The 22067-nt window shown below is 46.8% G+C and overlaps 1 protein-coding gene across 1 annotated transcript in view; it reads right to left on the minus strand.

Annotated features, from left to right (window-relative positions):
* ADAMTS3 (ADAM metallopeptidase with thrombospondin type 1 motif 3) overlaps positions 1 to 19823 on the minus strand; it is a 184482-nt gene extending 164659 nt beyond the window's left edge. Inside the window, exons 1-3 of the mRNA XM_038758782.1 lie at positions 19755 to 19823; positions 17589 to 17658; positions 1412 to 1788 (exon numbers count right to left, since the gene is read on the minus strand). Coding sequence (XP_038614710.1) covers positions 1412 to 1788; positions 17589 to 17658; positions 19755 to 19823 — 516 coding nt within the window. The remainder of the gene's footprint in view (positions 1 to 1411; positions 1789 to 17588; positions 17659 to 19754) is intronic.
* Positions 19824 to 22067: the final 2244 nt, after the last annotated feature.

The following is a 22067-nucleotide window of genomic DNA, read 5'->3' on the forward strand; positions in this document are numbered from 1 at the left end:
GACCCCAAGGCTTAGAACGGTGCTTGGCACATAGTAAGTGCTTAACAAATACCATAATTATTAGTATTATGACTAAGCACTTAGGAGAGTACAATATAACAATAACCCAGCGCTTAAAACAGTTCTTGGCACATAGTAAGTGCTTAATAAGTACCATAATTATTATTATTATGACTAAGCACTTGGGAGAGTACAATACAGCAATATAACAGACACATTTCCCGACCACCACGAGCTTATAGTCGGAAGTCTACACAGCATACCTTCAGCTTGGGTTTAAAAGATTCGACCCCCTGATTTTTTCGAAGAAACACCGACTCCATTGGTGGTTTGAGAGACCCGCAGCAAAACCCCCTTCCCGCCTAAGCTCAGCCCTCAAACCAGCCGGAGCTTCCTCCGGCCCTCTGGTGTGCCCAGGCCAGGCTTCATTCATTCAATCGCATTTATTGAGCGCTTACTGTGTGCAGAGCACTGGACTAAGCGCTTGGGAAGTACAAGTCGGCAACATATAGGGACAGTCCCTACCCAACAACGGGCTCACAGTCTAGAAGAGGAAGACAGACAACAAAACATTTACGAGAGCACTCGGTAAATAGGATGATTTGAAGGATTTATGAAAGCGTTCAGTAAATAGACTGATTTTAGGGATTTACGAGACCGCTCAGTAAGTGGGCTGATTTTAAAAAGTTACGAAAGTGCTCAGTCATTACGGTTTTAGGGATTTACGAGCGCTCGGTAAATGGGACGATTTGACAGATTTCCGAAAGCGGTCAGTAAACAGGAGGATCTTATGGATTTAGGCGCGCTCAGTAAATAGCTGACTTTACAGATTTACGAAAGCTCTCAGGAAATAGGCTGAGTTTAAGGAGTTCAGTCATGATGATTTCTCAGCGCTTACAACAATGCTCAGCACGTAGTAAGCGTTTAACAGATACCACCGTTGACAAATTGCCGAAAACGCTCAGTAAATAGGAGGATCTGACGGATTTACGGGCGCTCAGTACATCATCATCATCAATCGTACTTATTGAGCGCTTACTGTGTGCAGAGCACTGTACTAAGCGCTTGGGAAGTACAAGTTGGCAACATATAGAGACAGTCCCTACCCAACAGTGGGCTCACAGTATAAAAGGGGGAGACAGAGAACAAAACCAAACATAGTAACAAAACAAAATAAATAGAATAGATATGTACAAGTAAAATAGAGTAACAAATATGTACAAACATATATACATATATACAGGCGCTGTGGGGAAGGGAAGGAGGTAAGATGGGGGGATGGAGAGGGGGATGAGGGGGAGAGGAAGGAGGGGGCTCAGTCTGGGAAGGCCTCCTGGAGGCTTCCCAGGGAGGGAGACAGGGACTCGTCCCGCAACATCAACCCACAGAAACTCAACAGGATAAACCTTACCAGACCGTCGCAGTTGCTAATGGCCACCGATGTCCCCGGCATATCCGGGACGTCTCCGACATAGGCGCAGTCGGTCCTTAAGGGCTCCCGCTCCCAGAGCCCCTCGGAGCCGCTTCCATTTGCAGGGCTGGGGTCTCCTCCGTGCCACTCCACCATCGCCCCGGGAGCGACCAGGAGGCCGTTGGGCCTCAGCCGGAGGTGGAAGTCCCGGCCGAACGCCGTGAGGTTGAAAAACAGTCGCTCGGAGCTGGGGGTCACGGCCCTGGGGGCCCTCTTCTTGGGCGTGGATGACAGGATGTGGGAGAGATAACGGCCTTCGGGGTTGGTGCTGACCGGAGTCACCAGTTCATAGTCTCCCCATCTCTTGGTCACTGAGGCTAGTCAGAGGAAAAAGGAAAAAACAGCAACAACAAAAAACCCTGTTAAACTCTGCGCTCATTTACTTCACACGAGCGCAAAGGTGGAAGGCATGGCGTGGAATCAAACAGGAGGTGATTCTGGATTATTCACTCCGATGGGGTCAGGAAGAGGGTAAATCAATAATCATCACGATGGCATTTGTTGAGCGCTTACTATGTGTCAAGCCCTGTTAAATGCTGGGCTCGATCCAAGCTAATCAGGTAGGTCCAGTCCCACAAGGGGCTCACGGCCTTAATCCCCATTTTACAGATGGGGGAACTGAGGTCCAGGGAAGTGATTTGCCCAAGGTCACCCAACAGACAAGTGGCGAAGCCAGGATTAGAACCCAGATCCTTCTGACTCCCAGGGCTGTGTGCTATCTACTAGGCTACACTACTTCTCTTGTGATTCTGGAATTGTGTCCCACGAACATACATTCATTCAATTGTATTTATTCATTCATTCATTCAATCGCATTTATCGAGTGCCTCCTGTGTGCAGAGCACTGTACTAAGCGCTTGGGAAGTACAAGTTGGCTACATATAGAGACGGTCCCTACCCAACAACGGGCTCACAGTCTAGAAGACAAAGGAAGAAGACACAGCTTGGATCGAAACATAAGGTGATCCTTGATTATTCACTCTGATGGAGACAGGAAGGGGGTGGGTAAATGAAATGATGATGATGATGGTATTTGTTAAGCACTTACTATGTGCCAAGCACTTTTCTAAGCGCTGGAGTATTCATTCATTCATTCAATCGTATTTATTGAGCGCTTACTGTGTGCAGAGCACTGTACTAAGCGCTTGGGAAGTACAAGTTGGCAACGTATAGAGACGGTTCCTACCCAACAGCGGGCTCACAGCCTAGAAGGTAGATATAAGGTAAACAGGTTGTCCCATGTGGGGCTCACAGTCTTAACCCCCATATTACAGATGAAGTAACTGAGTCACAGAGGAGTGAAGTGACTTGCCCAAAGTCACACAGCTGACAAGTGGAGGAGCTGGGATTAGAACCCACGACCTCCGACTCCCAAGCCCAGGCTCTTTCCGCTAAGCCACGCTGCTTCTCAAATCTGTGATATCTGTGAAATCTACAAATCATCCAAAAAGCTCAGGTTGATATTTCCCATCCTCTGCAAACCTCTGGCCTCTTGGAGCATTGAAGATCTGGATGATTTAAGAATTCCCTTGCCTTCTGCTGTTATATCTTGGATGGGCTAGCCGAAATGGAAGATCAGTCACTGGATAGCGGAGAGTTGGTGTATCCTCATTTTGTACGTTCATTCATTCATTCAGTCGTATTTATTGAGCACATACTGTGTGCAGAGCACTGTACTAAGCGCTTGGGAAGTACAAGTTGGCAACATATAGAGACGGTCCCTACCCAACAATGGGCTCACAGTCTTGAAGGGGGAGTCAGTCAATCAATTCTATTTATTGAACTCTTACTGTGCGCAGAGCACTGTACTAAGCACTTGGAAAAGTACAATTTAACAGAATTGGTAGACACGTTCTCTGCCCACAATAAGCTTACAGTCTTGCATATATGCACTTACATATTTATTGCTCTATTTATTTATTTATTTTATTTGTACATATCTATTCTATTTATTTTATTTTGTTAGTATGTTTGGTTTTGTTCTCTGTCTCCCCCTTTTAGACTGTGAGCCCACTGTTGGGTAGGGACTGTCTTTATATGTTGCCAATTTGTACTTCCCAAGCGCTTAGTACAGTGCTCTGCACATAGTAAGCGCTCAATAAATACGATTGATTGATTGATTGATTGTCTTAAAGCAGGTACCCCATAAAAGTACGCATTTCTTCCCCATTCAAGACGCAGGAAATCGGAGCAGTGCATTTTTCAAAAAGCATTATCCTGCGGGTGGCTTTTAAAAATCAGAGGTTTGTTTTTTTTTTTTAAAGAAGCAATGCCGTTCCTAGTTTTACATTCTAAACAATCTGCTGCAGTTGCATTGTTCCCAATTACATCTGGCTTAAAATACCCCTAGAAAACCATGCTCCTCGAACACCAGTCAGCAACTGTAAGTGTTTAGCAGCTTCAATTCTTAACTTTTTTGAGTGGGTTATTGTTGCAGTTCTCCCACCACCCATGAAGGACTTCATGAACAGCTTACAAATGCAAGACCAGCACGATGACTGTCTCAGCTGCAAGTAGATTCTCCCAGGCAGGAGGTAAAAGACCGGCATTAGGTACAATAATAGTAATGATCATATTTGTTAAGCGCTTACTATGTGCCAAGCACTGTTCTAAGCGCTGGGGTAGATACAAGATAATCAGGTTGTCCCACATGGGGCTCCCAGTCTTCATCCCCATTCTACAGATGAGGGGACTGAAGCACAGAGAAGTTTAGTGATTTGCCCAGAGTCACACAGCTGACAAGTGGCAGAGGTGGGATTAGAACTCACGACCTCTGACTCCCAAGCCCGGGCTCTTTCCATGAGAGGTCTATGAGAAGCAGTGCGGTCTAGTGGAAAGAGCCCAGGCCTGGGATTCACAAGGTCATGGGTTCTAATCCTAGTTCCACCACATGTCAAGGTCATGGGTTCTAATCCTAGGTCCACTACATGTCAAATCCCGGCTCTGCCACTTGTCAGCTGTGTGACCTTGGGCAAGTCAATTCACTTCTCTGGGCCTCAGTGACCTCATCTGTAAAATGGGGATTGACTGTGAGCCCCCCGTGGGACAACCTGATCACCTTGTAACCTCCCCAACGCTTAGAACAGTGCTTTGCACATAGTAAGCGCTTAATAAATGCTATCATTGTTATTATTATTAGGTCTGCTGTGTGACCTTGGGCAAGTCACTTCACTTCTCTGGGCCTCAGTTGTCTCATCTGTAAAATGGGGATTGCGACCGGGAGCCCCACATGGGACAGGGACTGTGTCCGGCTCTATTTGCTTGTATCCACCACAGCGCTTAGTACAGTGCCTGGCACATAGTAAGCGCTTAACAAATACCATCATTATTATTATACTAAAAACTTTACAAATACTATAAAATAAGCAGGAATTATAAAGTATAGTTTCCTATAAGAAGAAATGTCTAGTACATCGGTGTGTTTTCGTGATCCAAAACAATAAAAAGAATATCAAAATACACCACTAAATAAACTCAGTAGAGTGAAACAAACAGCAATGTAAATATGTACCAATAAAAGATTTAGAATTTGATGTTTTAGTGTACATTTGTAAATATTTACTTGACCAAGTTTATATTTCAAATCCTATTTTGCCAAAAGATACCCTGTGCTTACAAACTAGAGCTCTATCATTAACCTAATGCCAAACAAAGAACAAACAGCTGTGGAAAAGGAGTTTTAATCTTTCTATTCGGTAAGTTAAAGTATCTGAAAGAGTGAAGTGGTGAGCACGGACAGAGTGCTCCTAGTACAGTGCTCAAGGAGTGTGGCTTAGATGAAAGAAAAAGTTCCTGGGTTCTCATCCTGGCTCTGCCACTTTGTCACCATGGACAAGCGGAAAGCAGAGTGGTCTACTAGATAAAGCCAGGTCCAGGAGTCAGAGGATCTGGGTTCTAATTCCAGCTCCGGCACTTGTCTGCTGTGTGACTTTGGACAAGTCACTTTACTTCTCTGTGCCTCAGTTACCCCATCTGTAAAATGAGGATTGAGAGTGTGAGCCCCATATGGGTCATGGACTGTTACAACCTTGTATACAGCTCAGTGGAAAAGAGAACAGGCCCTGGAGTCAGAGGTCATGGGTTCAAATTCTGGCTCCGCCAATTGCCAGCTCTGTGACTTTGGGCAAGTCACTCAGTTATCTCATCTGTAAAATGGGGATTAAGACTGTGAGCCCCCCTTGGGACAACCTGATCACCTTGTAACCTCCCCAGCACTTAGAACTGTGCTTTGCACATAATAAATGCTTAATAAATGCCATCATTATTATTATTACTATATGCCAGCACTTAGTATATGCCTGGCACATAGTAAGCACTTGAATGCCATAAAAAAGTCACTTCATTTCTCTGTGCCTCAGTTTCCTGATTTGTAAAATGGAGATTCAATGCCTGCTGGGACAGGGACTGTTTCTGACCTGATTATCTTGAAACTTACACAGCGCTTAGGGAAGCAGCATGGCTCAGTGGGAAGAGCCCGGGCTTTGGAGTCAGAGGTCATGGGTTCAAATCCCAGCTCCGCCACTTGTCAGCCGTGTGACTTTGGGCAAGTCACTTCACTTCTCTAGGCCTCAGTTACCTCATCTGTAAAATGGGGATTAACTCCTCAGCGCTTAGAACAGTGCTTTGCACATAGTATGTGCTTAATAAATGCCATTATTATTATTATTATAGTAAGTGTTGAACAAAAACCATTATTATTAATGACAACACCACTGATTGAGGAAGATGAGCCAAATTAAACTTCGCATGGGCTGCAAACCAGAGGGTTACGGAGAAGTGAGAAAGCGTGCTCCAAAATACCAACATTAAAATTCAACAGCACTCTCATGAAAGAGTATTAAACGAAGAGTGTTATAGCAGGGGATCCTGTCATAGGCTGTTCAAACAGCTTGCTCCTTAACACCTGCTGTGAGGAAATAAAGTGTTCCTAGATAGCAAGCCTTGTGTGTGTGTGTGAGTTTGTGTATTGTGGTGGGAAAAGAGTGTCTGAGAGGGGAAGGGCTCTAGTCTCTAGGGCTCTAGAGAAGCAGCGTGGCTCAGTGGAAAGAGCCCGGGCTTTGGAGTCAGAGGTCATGGGTTCGAATCCCGGCTCTGCCACATGTCTGCTGTGTGACCTTGAGCAAGTCACTTCACTTCTCTGAGCCCCAGTTACCTCATCTGGAAAATAGGGATGACGACTGTGAGCCCCACGCGGGACAACCTGATCACCTTGTATCCACCCCAGCGCTTAGAACAGTGCTTTGCACATAGTAAGTGCTTAACAAATGCTATCATTATTATTATTATAGTTTGCACAGAGTCTGTGACACCCACCGAGGGCTGGGCTGAATGCTTGACTCCACAGTTTTGGGAGACAGAAGCCCCGAAAGGCAGATGAATATACAAGACCTGACACCTCGTTCCAAGGCAGGATTCAAAAGTTGAGGTAAATGAACAAAGTCGCACACAGTGCCGGCTCAATTCTGTCTGGCGATTGGGTGATTTTTGTCAATCAATCAATCGTATTTATTGAGCGCTTACTGTGTGTAGAGCACTGCAGTAAGCGCTTGGGAAGTACAAGTTGGCAACATATAGAGACAGTCCCTACCCAACAGTGGGCTCACAGTCTAAAAGGGGGAGACAGAGAACAAAACCAAACATACTAACAAAATAAAATAAATAGAATAGATATGTACAAGTAAAATAAATAGAGTAATAAATCTGTACAAACATATATACATATATACAGGTGCTGTGGGGAAGGGAAGGAGGTAAGATGGGGGATGAGGGGGAGAGACGGAATTAACTTCCCATCCAAGCTAGCCTCGGTTTAGATAAACAGTCAATTCAGCAGCCTTCCTGACACCCAAAATGTCAATTTGGTGTTGGTCCAATGGCCCAACGAGTATTTTGTCTCTGACAGTGATAACTCACTTCTCTTTCAAAAGGCTTTCCCCTACTCCCTGTCCTTTCTGTGTCACCTATGCCTTAGAATGTATCCTTCATCCACTTAATAATAATAATGGCATTTATTAAGTGCTTACTATGTGCAAAGCACTGTTCTAAGCCCTGAGGAGGTTACAAGGTGATCAGGTTGTCCCACAGGGGGCTCACAGTCTTAATCCCCATTTTACAGATGAGGGAACTGAGGCACAGAGAAGTTAAGTGACTTAGGTGACTTGCTCAAAGTCACACAGCTGACAATTGGTGGAGTAGGATTTGCACCCATGACCTCTGACTCCAAAGCCCAGACTTTTTCCACTGAGCCGTGCTGCTTCTCTATTTGATAGTCACCCCACCCTCAGCCCCTCAGTACTTATGTACATATCCATAATTCATTTCCGTATCCGTCGCCCCTTCTAGACTACGAGCTTCTTTCTGGTGGGTAGGAAATCATCAGTCATCATCGATATTTACTGAGTGCTTACTACAAACTGAACACTGTATTAAGCGCTTCACAGAGCACACTGCAACAGAACTAGAAGACACGATGGTTTATGCCCACAATAAACTTACAGTCTAGAGGGGGAGATGGACATTAATAAGTAATTTATAATATATAATTTAAAGATATGTACATAGGTACTTTGGGGTTGGGGGTAAATATCAAGTGCGCAGAGGTGACAGATCTAAGGTGAGGAGGGCAGCGTGGCTCAGTAGAAAGGGCTCAAGCTTGGGAGTCAGAGGTCATGGGTTCAAATCCCAGCTCTGCCACTTGTCAGCTGTGTGACTTTGGGCAAGTCACTTCACTTCTCTGAGCCTCAGTTACCTCATCTATGAAATGGAGATTAAGACTGTGAGCCCCACGTGGGACAACCTGATCACCTTGTATGCCCCCAGCACTTAAAACAACACATCACACATAGTAAGCACTTAACAAATGCCATCATCATTATTATTATTAAGTCTACCCATTCCATTATATTGTATTCTCACAAGAACTTAGTTTAGCACTCTGCAGGTATTAAGTACTCAGTCAATAGTATTAATTAATTGAGAAATAAAGTGGTCACTGCCCTCCTGGATATGCATTCTCATGGTTTAGAGCGGATCAGCTAATATCGCTAAACTTTTCTCCAGAACATTTCTGACTCTTCCTCCGGGAACCCATTTTGGCCCACATCCCCAGGATCGCTCCAAATCCCTCTTGACCTTACTGATATTCTCAGCCCACTCAGCTTCCTGTGGTAAGGACTTCCATATGCTTACCACACTCTGGGTGAATCTTGCCCTTTGTTCATCTCCTCCCCATCACCCTCAAGCCGAATTGTTTCAGTGCCTCTATGAACAATGCAGAAGCCTGGCTGCGCTGCTTGGCTCTTGAGCAGAAATGACGTTGGCAAAGGTTTGCAGGAATGGAGAAAGCAAATTTGCACAAATTTGAGACTCTCTATTCAAGGCAAAATCATCTTGATTGATTTCATCTGTCCCTGGTGCTTTTCCTGCAAACCTTCTCCATGTGATCCAGGTTTCTCCTGAGGAGGGGAGGCCACGGAACCAATCAAAAGTCTTTATTGAGCTCTCACCGTGTGCAGAGCACTGATTGATGCTGAAGTAGGGAATACGATGAGAAGCAGCATCGCCTAATGGATAGGGCATGGGGCTGGGAATCAGAAGTGAGCAGCGTGCCTCAGAAGAAAGAGCCCAGGCTTTGGAGTCAGAGGTCATGGGTTCAAATCCCTGCTCCACCAAATGTCAGCTGTGTGACTTTGGGCAAGTCACTTAACTTCTCTGGGCCTCAATTCCCTCATCTGTAAAATGGGGATGAAGACTGTGAGCCCCCCGTGGGACAATCTGATCAACTTGTAACCTCCCCAGCACTTAGAACAGTGCTTTGCACATAGTAAGTGCTTAATAAATGCCATTAAAAAAAAGTGATCTAGAAGGGCTTCTAATCCTGACTCTGTCACTTGTCTGCTTCTGACTTGGACAACTCCTTTCACTTCTCTTGGAGAAGGAGCATAGCTCTGTGAAAAGAGCACGGGCTTTGGAATCGGAGGTCATGGGTTCAAATCCCAGCTCTGCCAATTGCCAGTTGTGTGACTTTGGGCAAGTCACTTAACTTCTCTGGGCCTCAGTTCCCTCATCTGTAAAATGGGGATTAAGACTGTGAGCTCCCTGTGGGACAACCTGATCACTTTGTAACCTCCCCAGCACTTATAACAGTGCTTTGCACATAGTAAGCACTTAATAAATGGCCATCATTATTATTATTATTCTCTGTGCCTCAATTCCCTCATTTGGAAAATGGGGATTAAGACTGTGAGCTCTATGAGGGACAGGGACTGTGTCCAACCTGATTAGCTTGTTTCTACCCTGGTGCTTAGTATAGCACTATCCCCTTCTAGATTGTGAGCCCACTGTTGGGTAGGGACCATCTCTATATGCTGCCAACTTTAATTTCCCAAGTGCTTAGTACAGTGCTCTGCACACAGTAAGTGCTCAATAAATACGAATGAATGAATGAATTAATGCACAAAGGAAAGCGCTTAACAAATACCATGAAAAAAATTGCATCTTTGGAGGCCACTCTGTAATTTTTCTAGTGGTAAATTCATCTCCGCAAAGAGGGAGGGAGTTACTTTAATCATCTATAATGCCAATCACCTGTTAGGAAATTCAGCAGGGGCTGAAAGAGGTGGCTAAGAGAGCATTGGATCAGAAGATCGGCTGCTTTTGGCCAAGCCTTCATTACCTCATCTGTAAAATGGGGATTGAGACTGCAAATGCTCTGTGGGACATGGTCTGTGTCCAACCTGATTGGCTTGTATCTACCCCAGTACTTAGTACAGTGCCTGGTAAATAGTAAGCACTTAACAAATACCATAAAAAGTAGTATTTATTGATCATTAGTGCAAGAACAGCACTGTACTAAGCACCAGAAGATAATACACAGGATGGAATTAGACAAAGTCCCTTTGTTCCTAGGCAACTAAACTGAATCAGGCCATTCTGAATCTTAGAGAAGCCCAGGCGCCTTTGCTCCTTCCATCCTCTCTTTGCACTTCTCCATTCAGTGAGGCAAAATTCTTTAGCATATAGTTACAGAGACTTGATTTGGTTTTAAGCATTCTTTGATCAACAATTTCAACCGCCTCTTGTGTTTTTTCCCATTTTTAGGAAGGAAGCAACAAGGAGTTGTGAACTTGCAGATTCCTTTCATTTTTTCATCAGACTTCTTGCTAAACTTGTGTAATAGTTGCTCAATACATATTGTCCAAAGGAGCTATGCAGTGCATAACAGCACAGTTTTTCTGTGTCAAAAAGATATAAAAGCACATCTCCTCCAAGAGACCTTCTCCAACCACTTTCTCATTTTCTCTCCTCCCACTCCCTTCTGTGTCACCCTTGCACTTAGATTTGCACCCTTTATTCACCCCACTCTCAGCCCCACAGCACTTATGTACATATCTGTCATTTATTTATATTAATATTTGCCTCCCCCTCTAGTTTGTAAGCTCATTGAGAGCAGGGAACGCGTCTACCAACTCTGTTTTATCGTACTCTCCCAAGCACTTAGTAGAGTGCTCTGCACAACAGAAGTGCTCAATAAATGTTTGATTGACTGACTGATTGATTGTAAACATGCAAGTGGGAATGGGGAATCCCTCAGAAACATAACAGGATCTTAAGGAAAATGTATAGAGATTTTTGCTCCATCACTGCGAGGCATAAGATGAGAATTGTCCCAGTAGATACGGTGATGATTCTTCAAGAAGGAGGTTGAACCTTAGCTCCAAAACTGTAATGATCTTATTTTTTTTCCTCAGTTCTCTAGGTCAGAGAATGAAGAGAGACAAACTTGCTTAAGGACAGAAGCAGAGTGAAGTCAAGCTGAAATTACAAGTTGGTTCTAGGGGCCTGAGACCCTGAAGACAGAGGAGAGAGTTGAGTGTAGGAAGGATGTCAATCGATTGATCGATCGATCAGTGGTATTTATTGAGTGTTTACTTTGTGCAGTGCACTGTACTAAGCGCTTAGGAGAGTACAGTAGAGTTGGTCGATAGAATCACGATGGTATTTGTAAAGCACTTACTACGTATCAAGCACTGTTCTAAGCACTAGGGTAGATCCAACATAATCAGGTTAGACACAGTCCCTGTCCTACATGGGGCTCCCAGTCTTTGTCCCCATTTTACAGATGAGGGAATTGAGCCCCAGAGAAGGGAAGTGACTTTCCCAAGTGGCAAGTGGCCCTGCCCTTAAGGAGCTTACAGATGACTGGGGATAATAGATTTGCCATTGTCCTGTTCATTGATGGAACTTAAATCTGAATTATTTGGCTTCTGAACCATAATAACAATTGTGGTATAGACTAAAGGCCTACTTTGGGCCAAGCTCTGAGATTCATTCATTCAATCATATTCATTGAGTGCTTACTGTGTGCAGTAAGCATCAGATCAGACACAGTCCCGGACCCACAAAGAACACACTAACCTTCTCACTGGGCCTCGTTCTCATCTCTTGCCAACTACCAATCAATCAATCAATGGTATTTATTGAGAGCTCACTGTGAGCAGAGCACTGTATTAAGCGTTTGGAAGAGTTCAACACAACAGAATGGTAGGCATCTTCCCTGCTCACAAGGAAATTAAAGCCTAGAGGACTTGTACTCTCCCAAGGGCTTAGTACTGTGCTCTACATGTAGTAAGCACTCAATAAATATTATTGATTGATAGACATTCCCCTGGTTCAGTCCCCCGCTCTCCCTGGAACACTCTCCCAACAGACCACAGCTCTCCCCATCTTCAAAACCCTTCTGAAATCACATTACTTTCACAAGGTCTTCCCCAACAAATTTCTCACCACTCCACCTTATATCTCCCCATCAGCAACTTCACCGCTTTCTCACCCTCCAAGCACTTAAATACTCACCACCCTCCATAGCACTTATATATTATGAATTATTTATTATATATTATAAATTATTTAAATCTAGGTCATAGATTATTTATATATTTATAGCAATGTCAGTCTCCCCCTCTAGAACGCAAACTCGTTGTGGGCAGGGAATGTGTCAGCCAACTCTTCTATTGTACTCTCCCATGCCCTTAGTACAATGGGCTGCTCAATAAACCTCATCGATGATGAGGATAAGCAGCACTTGCTTGCTACTTAGAGTGGAGCCTCAGTGCTCACTGGGAATCTGGCTTAATGATTCTAGCAACAGGACTTGGCTGAGGTGAAAGGAAATAGAATTTGAACATAAGGAATCAGTTCTGGGCATTCAGAGAAGAATCTGTGTCTTCCGTGCCCCTGAAAACAAGAAGTAAATGTCACGGTGCTCTCCTCAAAGTGCACTGTCTAATTAGGTCTGCACCCGTCGGCATTTATGTCCAAATTCTTATATCTGCTGCTTCCTCTAGCTGTAATTTTTTCATGTCTGTCTCCCCATCTCGATTGTAAGCTCCTTGTGGGCAGGGATCATGTCTCCCCACTCTATTGTACTGTACTCTCCCAAGCGCTTAGTACAGTGTTCTGCACACGGTACGTGCTCAGTCAATACCACCGACTGAAGGGTGCCCAACCTGCTCAAACCCAGGATGCGGCCACATGAAGTCCCAGGACTTGCCCCTTGGAATTTCCCATTCTCGGAGATTTCTCTTAATCATGTTCCCTCCTACATCCCCTCACTACTCTCCTCCTACCACCCATCCATCTCACTGCAACCCCTCACCCACGTCCTGTCTCTGACCTGGATCACTTTCTCTCTTTATGTCCAACAGGTGATCCCCCGGCCCACCTTCAAAGCCTTACAGAAGGCCCATCTCCTCCAGGAGGCCTTCCCTGACTAAGCCCTCCATTCCTCTTCTCCCACTCCCTTCTGAGACACCCTGACTCGCTCCTTTTATTCCACCCCTCTCCCAGCCCCACAGCACTTAATAATTATGGGATTTGTTAAGCACTTACTAGGTGCCAAGCACTGTTCTAAGCGCTGGGGTAGATACAAGCTAATCAGGTTGGCCCACAAGGGGCTCGCAGTCTTAATCTCCATTTTATAGATGAGGTAACTGAGGAACAGAGAAGTTAAGTGGCTTGCCCAGGGTCACACAGCGGACAAGTGGCATTTAGCTTTAATTCTATTTGTTCTGATGACTTGACACCTGTCCACATGTTTTGTTTTGTTGTCTGTCTCCCCCTTCTAGACTGTGAACCCACTGTTGGGTAGGGACTGTCTCTATATGTTGCCAACTTGTACTTCCCAAGCGCTTAGTACAGTGCTCTGCACACAGTAAGCGCTCAATAAATACGATTGATTGATTGATTTAGCTTTAATTCTATTTGTTCTGATGACTTGACACCTGTCCACATGTTTTGTTTTGTTGTCTGTCTCCCCCTTCTAGACTGTGAGCCCGTTGTTGGGTAGGGACTGTCTCTAGATGTTGCCAACTTGTACTTCCCAAGCGCTTAGTACAGTGTTCTGCACACAGTAAGCGCTCAATAAATATGATTGAGTGAATGATCCAGGTTTAGAACCTACGTCCTCTGACTCCCAAGCCCGTGCTCTTTCCATTAGGTCCGTATCTGCAATTTTGTTTATTTATATAATGTCTATCTCCCCCTCTAGACTGTAAACTCATTGCAGGCAGGAAATATGTCTGTTATATTGTAATACCAGCCGCTCCCAGCAGCTTAGTACGGTGCTCTGTGCCTGGTAAATAATAAATACGATTGACTGCACACAGATATCGTCAAGTTGCCGTGCCTCTACAGCCGGCATCTCCTCCACAGTCAGGGTGACCAATACACTGCCCTCATCAATCCCGATCCGCTGCCTGCCCAAACCATTTCCTGACTCAGAAATCAAAGGGTTCTTTGAGGAATAGCGGAATTGGATCAATCGCGTTGCAGGATGCATACAAGCATATAGGTGCACATATACACAAACTACACTACGCTACACACATATACACACACTACTGGGAAGCAGCGTGGCTCAGTGGAAAGAGCCCGGGCTTTGGAGTCGGAGGTCATGGGTTCAAATCCCGGCCCTGCCAACTGTCAGCTGTGTGACTTTGGGCAAGTCACTTAACTTCTCTGTGCCTCAGTTACCTCATCTGTAAAATGGGGATTGAAACTGTGAGCACCCCCGGGACAACCTGATCACCTTGTTACCTCCCCAGCGCTTAGAACAGTGCTTTGCACATAGTAAACGCTTAATAAATGCTATCATCATCAACTGGGGAACAATTCTGTGTTCTGCCGAAACCCTTCCTCCTTTCGTAAACTTCAAGCGTGTCTCAACTCTGTTGCATTGTACTAGCCCAAGCATTTAGTCCAGTGCTCTGCCCACAGGAAGTGCTCAATAAATATCGATTGATTGATATCTCCTCTCCCTGATCTTCACCTCTCCGAAGTGAGGTCTGAAAATGACCGTAATAACGTAATTATTATCATTAGTATTATTATTACACGTCTCTTCGGGTGGAGGCCCTCAAATGCTGTCTGACCACGGTGACCATCGATGTGTATATGGAGATGCGGTCTCTCCCCCTCCCCCTTCCCTCCCAATTCCTTTCCAAGAGCAATGTTTGGCTCAGAGTTGACCACTGACTGAGCCACAGGAGGGATAGGAGAGGAATAGGAGGAGGAAGGATGGCAGGAGGAAGGGCAGAAGGGTGGCGGGAAAGCTGGGCATGATATCTGAGGGCGAGACAAGCAACAGAGGCAGTACCAGGGAAGAGAGTCCAACTGGGGAGGGAGGGAGGGTACCACAACCTCATCTTTCATTCATTCATTCATTCATTCATTCAATCGTATTTATTGAGCGCTTACTGTGTGCAGAGCACTGTACTAAGCTCTTGGGAAGTACAAGTTGGCAACATATAGAGATGGTCCCTACCCAACAGCGGGCTCACAATCTAGAAGGGGGAGACAGACAACAAAACAAAACATATTAACAAGGTAAAATCTGTCTCACTACCGACCCCTTGCCCACGTTCTCCGTGTCCTGGAACTCCCTTCTCCTTCATAAGCGCTTAGTACAGTGCTCTGCACACAGTAAGCGCTCAATAAATACGATTGAATGAATGAATATATGACAGACCACCACTCTCCTTGGTTTCAAAGCCCTCCTAAAATCACATCTCCTCCAAATGGCCTTCCCTAAGGCCTAATTTTCCAGAGTTGGTAGACATGTTTCCTGCCCACAAGGAGTTTACAGTCTAGAAGGATGCCCAATGTCCCTATGCAAGAAGTCATCTTGAGAGCAAAGGCATCTTCCCCATCTTTCCTCCGGGTACTCAGGGCTGTGGTGGCACCTTTGTCCCTGTGGAGTGGGGAATCAACCAATCAGTGATATTTATTGAGCACTTATTGGGTGCAGATCATCATACTGAGCACTTAGGAGAGGCACTAGAACCCTTGCACTCTTACAGTTTTTATTAATAATGATAATAATAATAATGGCATTTATTAAGTGCTTACTATGTAAAAGCACTGTTCTAAGCGCCAGGTGTGTACTATATGACAGAACCTGATGAGGACACCATTCTCAGACCCTCACAGTTCACAGCAACCAAATCCTCTCAGTTAAAAACTTCAACCACATATAAAGACCCCAGAAGTGCAAAATGGAGGCCTTACTGGGTCTGTCTAGGCAGCTAGGACATCAACCCATTCATTCATTCGCACTTATTGAGTGCTTTCTGTGTGCAGAGCACTGTACTAAGTGCCTGGGAAGTAGAAATCGGCAGCATATAGAGAAGGCCCCTACCCAATAATGGGCTCACAGTCTAGAAGGGGGAGACAGACAACAAAACAAAACAAGTAGACAGGTGTCAATACCATCAGAATAAATAGAGTTATAGGTATATATACATCATTAATAAAATAAACAGAGTAATAAATATGTACAAATATGCATAAGTGCTGTGGGGAGGGAAAGCGGGTAGGGAGTTAGGGAGTGGGGGTGATGGGGAGGGGAGGAGGAGCAGAGGAAAAGTGGGGGCTCAGTGTGGGAAGGCCTCCTGGAGGAGGTGAGCTCTCAGTAGGGCTTTGAAGGGAGGAAGAGAGCTAGTTTGGCGGATGTGTGGAGGGAGGGCATTCCGGGCCAGGGGGAGGACTCGGGTCGGGGGTCGACGGTGGGACAGGCGAGAACGAGGCCCAATGAGGAGGTTAGTGATGGAAGAGGAGTGGAGGGTACGGGCTGGGCTGGAGAAGAAAAGAAGAGAGGTGAGGTAGGAGGGGGCGAGGTGATGGAGAGCTTTGAAGCCGATGGAGTGCTTTGAAGCCCCATCCGTCCTTCCCTCTCTGTCACAGATGCCAGGCAAGCACAAAACCCAGTACAAAGTTCATGTAAGGGAATTTCCCACGAGGCCTATGGGATCAGGGCAGCTTTGTCCATGGGATGAAAGGGTTTGGGGCTCTGGACCACTTTGCTCCTACACTGAAGCTATTCATCTGCTGGAAAGAGAGGATATTCCAGCTCCAAGCATTTTCCTTCTCTTCTCCCTTGCCTGCCTCCTGCCTCCTGCCAGGTTTAAAAACACCAAAGGGAGAGATGGGAGAGGGGGGGAGTTTTAAATCCCATCAATAAACCTCTCTCCCCCGCATACTACTCCATTTGAAAACATCCCTGAGGGCACCCAGGGGGCAGGGAGAATTTTGGGCAAGGAAAGGGCCAACATAGTCCTGCAGAGTTCAGGGCCGGTGGCAATAAGAACAGGTCAGAAGTGGGTTGACTTTCCTGGTCATTAGCCACCTGAAGACCCCCTCCAAATAATAATAATAATGATATTTGTTAAGGGCTCACTGTGTGCCAAGCACTATTCCAAGCACTGGGGTAGATACAAGGTAATCAGATTAGACACAGTCCCCATTTTCCAGATGAGGCAACTGAGGCACAGAGAAGTTGAGTGACTTGCCCAAGGTCACACAGCAGACAAGGGGCTGAGCCGGGATTTGAACCCAGGTCCTTCCTGGCTCCACCACTTGTCTGCTGTGTGACTTTGGTCCGCTCCAAGCTGAGGGTGAACCCAGGTGAACACGCTGTCCGGCTCTTGGTTGGGTGAGGAGAGGGCAAGGGGAGGGTCTCTGAGACACCTCTGGAGGAGGGAAAATAAGGGGTCCCTCAACAACATGATCAGCTTTTGAGGTTCCCAGGGGGGTCCTTCTGATGGCAGACTGGCTTTGTTACCTGCGTCCTGAAAACGGGCACCGGAAAACGTAACGATCTTGCTGGTTCGCACCACCCCATCACTTCTGGCCTGGAGAGGAGAAGAAGGAGCCGTTACCTGACTTTGTTCCCACCTAGAGCCCCCACGTCCTCAGGCCCGGATGAGCTCTTATGGAGACCCCCAAGATGAATCACTCTGTCACAGTGGAGTAGTGCTCTTCCCTCCGAGTAGGGGCAGGTGGGGAGAAAAACTTTCTTTGGGTCACCTTCCAGGTGGGGGAGAGGGGAGGTGGATGAAGCGGGGCGAGCCCTTCCCTGAAAAATGAAAATCAATCAAAAGCATTTCCCGCATGCTTGCTTTGGGCAGAGCACTCTACTAAGTGCTTGGGAGAGTACGAGCTCAGTGGAAAGAGCACGGGCTTGGGAGTCAGAGGTCATGGGTTCTAATCCCGCTCCGCCACTTGTCAGCTGTGTGACTTTGGGCAAGTCACTTCACTTCTCTGGGCCTCAGTTACCTCATCTGTAAAATGGAGATTAAGACTGTGAACCCCAAGTGGGACAACCTGGTTACCTTGTACCGCCCTAGTGCTTAGAACAGTGCTTGGCACATAGTAAGCGCTTAACAAATACTATCATTATCCCAGCTCTTGAGGAGCTTATGATCCAGTGGGACGTGAATTGAGGGGCGGGGAGCAGATTCGTACTACATTCATTCATTCATTCAATCGTATTTATTGAGCGTTTACTGTGTGCAGAGCACTGTACTAAGCGCTTGGGAAGTACAAGTTGGCAACATATAGAGACAGTCCCTACCCAACAGTGGGCTCACAGTCAAGAAGGGGGAGACAGAGAACACAACCAAACATGTTAACAAAATAAAATAAATAGAATAGATATGTACAAGTAGAATAAATAGAGTAATAAATACGAACAAACATATATACATATGTACAGGTGCTGTGGGGAAGGGAAGGAGGTAAGGGGAGCGCTGGGGAGGTTACAAGGTGATGAGGTTGTCCCATCGGGGACTCCTAGTCTTCACCCCCATTTTCCAGATGAGGGAACTGAGGCCCGGAGAAGTGAAGTGACTCGCCCAAAGTCACCCAGCTGACTGTTGGCGGAGCCGGGATCGGAACCCAGGACCTTTGACTCCAAAGCCCGGGCTCTTTCCACTTCTCTTTCCAGAGAAGCAGCATGGCTCAGTGGAAAGAGCCCGGGCTTTGGAGCTAAAGGTCATGGGTTCGAATCCCAGCTCCACCACATGTCAGCTGTGTGACCTTGGGCAAGTCAGTTAACTTCTCTGAGCCTCAGTCCCTTCATCTGTAAAATGGGGATTAGGACTGTGAGCCCCCCGTGGGACAACCTGATCACCTTGTATTCCCCCCAGCGCTTAGAACAGTGCTTTGCACATAGTAAGGGCTTAACAAATGCCGTCATTATTATCATTATTATTATTATTTCCACTGAGCCAGGCTGCTTCTCAACGTGGTTGTCCCCGGGGGTCCCCAAGGCTCCCCACGACCCCCAGCCGCCGGGGGGCCACGGGGCTCTGCGCAACCTCCAGGGTCCCCCCCCAAATAAACACACACACACACACACACACACACACACACACACCCACACACACACACAGAGCAAGGTAGCCCCCTTCCCTGAAGAGCAGAGAGAGAGAGAGGGACCCCGGGCTGGGATCTCCTTCAATCAATCAATCAATCGTATTTATTGAGCGCTTACTATGTGCAGAGCACTGTACTAAGCGCTTGGGAAGTACAAATTGGCATCACATAGAGACAGTCCCTACCCAACAGTGGGCTCACAGTCTAAAAGGGGGAGACAGAGAACAGAACCAAACATACCAACAAAATAAAATAAGTAGGATAGAAATGTACAAGTAAAATAAATAAATAAATAAATAGAGTAATAAATATGTACAACCATACACACACACACCCCGGAGACCCAGACACAACCAACCCCCATGGCCAGCTCACATAGGCCCGTGCAGGAGTATACACTTAGACACACGCGTGTACACGAATGCAACCCATTCACTCCCCAGCAGGACATCACAGCCCCAAAAGCCAGGAGGGGAAAGGGGGCTGGGGAAGGGAGGTAAAGGGGGGGAGGAGATGAACTTTTTTTGGGGGGGGGAAAGGGGTGGGTTGGGATTTTTGTTGTTCCACTTACTTGTCCCCGGACTGCAGTCCTAACCTCTAGCAGGGCGACTGCCACCAACCACAGTGCCAAGATCACCATCACGCCTGGATTCCCCCTGCCCAGCCCTGGGCACAGCCAATCAATCGGACGCCCCCAAAGAAAGCAACCCCCAGACCTCTCCAGGGGAGACCCACCCAAAACCTTTGGAAAAATGAAAAAAGACGGTGCTCTTCTGGGGCTTTGCTCCACCGACAATGAAATGTGGGCTTTTATTGCCTTCTTCTCCTCCTCCTCCTCCTGGCCTCTCCTCCTCCTCCTCCTCCTCCTCCTCCCTCCCCCTTCCCTCTCCCCAATCTCCCCCCCTCCCTCTTCTCCCGAGTGTGCAAAAGAGGAGAAAAGAGGGAGAGGGAAAGGAGGTGGCTCCAGGGGAGAAGGGGAGGGAGGAGAAGGGGGCTCACTCCCAACTCTCTCTGGCTCCAAAGGAGGTATTCCTTAGGCATCCGGCCCCAGATGGAGAAGCCCGGATCGCTTTGATCTTGGACCGGGTGGGAGGAGGAGGTAGGGAAGGGGGAGCAGAGAGCAAGGACAGAGAGAGGGAGGACACAAACACACACAGAAAACACAAGACACAGACACACACAGGCGCTCAGAGAGGGAGAGGGAGTCCCTGGCTCGCATAGGCGCACGCCTGCAGAGGTCGGGGCGGAGGGAAGGAGGAGGGGAGGAAGGAGGAAGAGGGAAGTAGGAGGGAAAGAGGAGGGAAGGAAGGAGGAGAAAAAGAGGAGGGAAGGAAGGAGGAAGAGGGAAGGAGGGAATGAGGAGGGAAGGAAGGAGGAGATAAAGAGGAGGGAAGGAAGGAGGAAGAGGGAAGGAGGGAAGGAAGGAGGAAGAGGGAAGGAGGGAAAGAGGAGGGAAGGAGGAAGGAGGAGAAAAAGAGGAGGGAAGGAAGGAGGAAGAGGTAAGGAGGAGGAAAAGAGGAGGGAAGGAGGAGAAAAAGAGGAGGGAAGGAAGGACGGAGAGAAGAAGGAAGGAGGAGGCAAGGAGGAAGGAGGAGAAAAAGAGGAGGGAAGGAAGGAGGAAGAAGTAAGGAGGAGGGAAAGAGGGAGGGAAGGAGGAGAAAAAGAGGAGGGAAGGAAGGACGGAGAGAAGAAGGAAGGAGGAGGGAAGAGGGAGGGAAGGAAGGAGGAAGAAAGGAGGAAAGTGGGAGGGAAGGAAGGAGGAAAGGAGGGAAGGAAGGAGGGAAGGAGGGAAGGAAGGAGGGAAGGAGGGAAGGAAGGAGGAGGGAAGGAGGAAGGAGGAGGAAAGGAGGATGGAAAAGGAGGGAAGGAAGGAGGAGGGAAGGAGGAAGGAAGGGGGAAGGAAGGAGGAGGGAAGGAAGGAGGAAGAGGGAAAGCGGAGGGAAGGAAAGAGGAGAGAAGGAGGAAGGAAAGAAGAGGGAGGTAAGGAAGAAAAAAGGAAGGATGAAGGAGGAAGGGAGAGATGGAGGTGTTTTTTGCAAGGCGAGAACCCCCGCTGGTCAGGGGTGGCAGGAATTCTGCTGCAGCCCCCACTTTGGGTATGGGGGTCTCCCACCTCCTGATTCCCCCGTCTCTGGTCCATACTGGAAAGAGCACGAGCTTGGGAATCAGAGGTCATGGGTTCTTATCCTGGCTCCGCCACTTATCAGCTGTGTGACTTTGGGCAGGTCACTTCACTTCTCTGTGCCTCAGTTACCTCAGCTGTAAAATGGGGATTAAGACTGTGAGCCTCACGTGGGACAAACTGATGATCTTGTATCTACCCCTGAGTTTAGAACAAAGCTTGGCACATAGTGACCACTTGATAAATAGCATTATTATTATTATTATTATTATTATTATTATTATTATTATTATTATCATTACTTTTCTCTGCTGCAACATCTTTTTGTGCCCTCCTCCAATACCTCCCATGGTTGCCCCATCTGTCTCCATATCAAGCACTGTCAGGCCCTCCATCAACTCTCTCTTATCCCAGTTCCTCTTCCTCTAAAACCTAGCCCGCACATTTCGGACCTCTAGAAGTAATGATATTCATTCATAGCAATGGTATTTATTAATGTTTTCTTTAGGCAGGGCACTGTACTAAGCACCCTATACCAATCTACTCGTCGTCCCTCTGTCTCGTGTCACCTACCTTTGCCCCCTTGCTCACTCCTTCCTGGAATTTCATCCGCCTTCATATCCATCGGACCAGCAGATTCCCTATCTTCAAAGCCTTACTGATATTGTATTTCCTCCAGGAAGCCTTCCAGTATTAAGCTCTCATTTCCCAATACTATTTCCCCTCCCTACTGACTATCCCATACACTCGTTTCCACCCCTG

This window comes from Tachyglossus aculeatus, chromosome 17 (assembly GCF_015852505.1).
Source record: "Tachyglossus aculeatus isolate mTacAcu1 chromosome 17, mTacAcu1.pri, whole genome shotgun sequence".
Classification (NCBI taxonomy): domain Eukaryota; kingdom Metazoa; phylum Chordata; class Mammalia; order Monotremata; family Tachyglossidae; genus Tachyglossus; species Tachyglossus aculeatus.